Source organism: Priapulus caudatus, unplaced genomic scaffold (assembly GCF_000485595.1).
Source record: "Priapulus caudatus unplaced genomic scaffold, Priapulus_caudatus-5.0.1 Scaffold2166, whole genome shotgun sequence".
Taxonomy (NCBI): Eukaryota; Metazoa; Priapulida; class Priapulimorpha; order Priapulimorphida; family Priapulidae; genus Priapulus; species Priapulus caudatus.
The window spans coordinates 26,311-27,789 of record NW_014579227.1 but is presented as its reverse complement, the minus strand read 5'-3'; the positions used below and the strand labels follow the sequence as shown (position 1 = coordinate 27,789).

Below are 1,479 nucleotides of genomic sequence, written 5' to 3'. Positions count from 1 at the left end.
CACACACACACACACACACACACACACACACACACACACACACACACACACACACACAAACAAGCGCGCACACACGCATTAGTTTATGTCTAGGTTACCTACACAGCGTGCCACACCCTAGAGGTGCGTATGTCTCTAACAACCGATGTCTCTAACAACTATACGTACCCGCAATCAGCTAACGCAACGGCCAGTAACAGCATGCCAGCAAGCCTTGCCGTCATTTCTACGCAGTAGATCATGATGCCGAGCAAGTATATGTCGCAAATGATTGATATATGTCTCTCTCTCTAGCACGCGTGCGTCAGTCTCAGTCTTCAATGTAAGCCTGTCCGGCTCACTACTGCTGTTTTAACCGGGTCGGAATAGTGTGCTTCCACGAACTATAACTCTCCATAAATTTCCCCAGAACCTCGGGGCGTTCCATGAAAACACCTGTTCTAATCGCTGCTCTACGTATACCCGGTAAAAAGTATTTATAGAGAAGAGCGAGAGAGTCGTGACTCTATTATGCGAAACACGCACGCGCATGCGCAGTCGTCTTGTCCCCGCGATATTTTCTCGCCGAGCCTCGCTATCGCTTTTTTAATGGTGTTTAACAATGGGTTGCCATGGCATGTTGTTTACGTAGATACTTATGAAATTGATATTCATATCGCTATCGTGTATGATATGGATTTCTCAAACACACCCACATGAATAACGTGTTTACATATTCAACAATGCTGGTCTTATTAATTCGTCGCGATTACTTTTGTGCTTTCTTGCTCAAATTCTTCTTCTCATTCAAATTGTTTTGTTTTTTATAACTTTCTTTATCCTGGCCGTCTATGCGTTTAGATTTTCGTTTCCCTAACAGCAGATGAATATTGATCAGGTTTTAAGTTATTACAGGATGTTTCTCATTCTCTGCAGCAGCGGGTCAAAGATATTTGAAAGACAAACTGATGATGTGACGCAAATTTCTTTTGTTGCTCTTGTTTTCCGTTAAAAATAGTAATGTTTATATTTAATAGAAATACATAATCCAAGAAAAAAACCGTAGACCGTAACAGTAACGGCGCCCACATATTTTTTTAAAACTATTTGATGGTGAAATATATGCACAATGGTTGATGTCTGCTCTAATATATTGAACGTCATCGTTATTGAGAGACAATATGCATAACTGGCGTGTCATTGATACGCCATTCGTTATCATTTGTAACCTATGCTTTAATAGTAACAATAATTTGTCCCATATGTATTAATAATTACAATAATTAGGCGCCTATTCCTTAATAAAAAAATAGTTAAAGACACATCGTCTAATAACTGTTAATAATTATAGATGCCTTAACTACTAACAAAATATAACAATAATTAGAACACGTACTTTCGTAACTAGCAATAATAAGGCGCCCATGTCAAAGTAAAAAATAACTAACAACAATTATATTAGGCGCTCGAATCATAATAAATAACAATACTAAGGCGTCC

The 1,479-nt window shown here is 38.6% G+C and overlaps 1 protein-coding gene across 1 annotated transcript in view; it reads right to left on the bottom strand.

Annotated features, from left to right (window-relative positions):
* Nucleotides 1–360, bottom strand: part of LOC106818326 (coagulation factor IX-like) — an 8,215-nt gene extending 7,855 nt beyond the window's left edge. Inside the window, exon 1 of the mRNA XM_014823042.1 lies at nt 169–360. Coding sequence (XP_014678528.1) covers nt 169–242 — 74 coding nt within the window. The 5' untranslated portion in view covers nt 243–360. The remainder of the gene's footprint in view (nt 1–168) is intronic.
* Nucleotides 361–1,479: the final 1,119 nt, after the last annotated feature.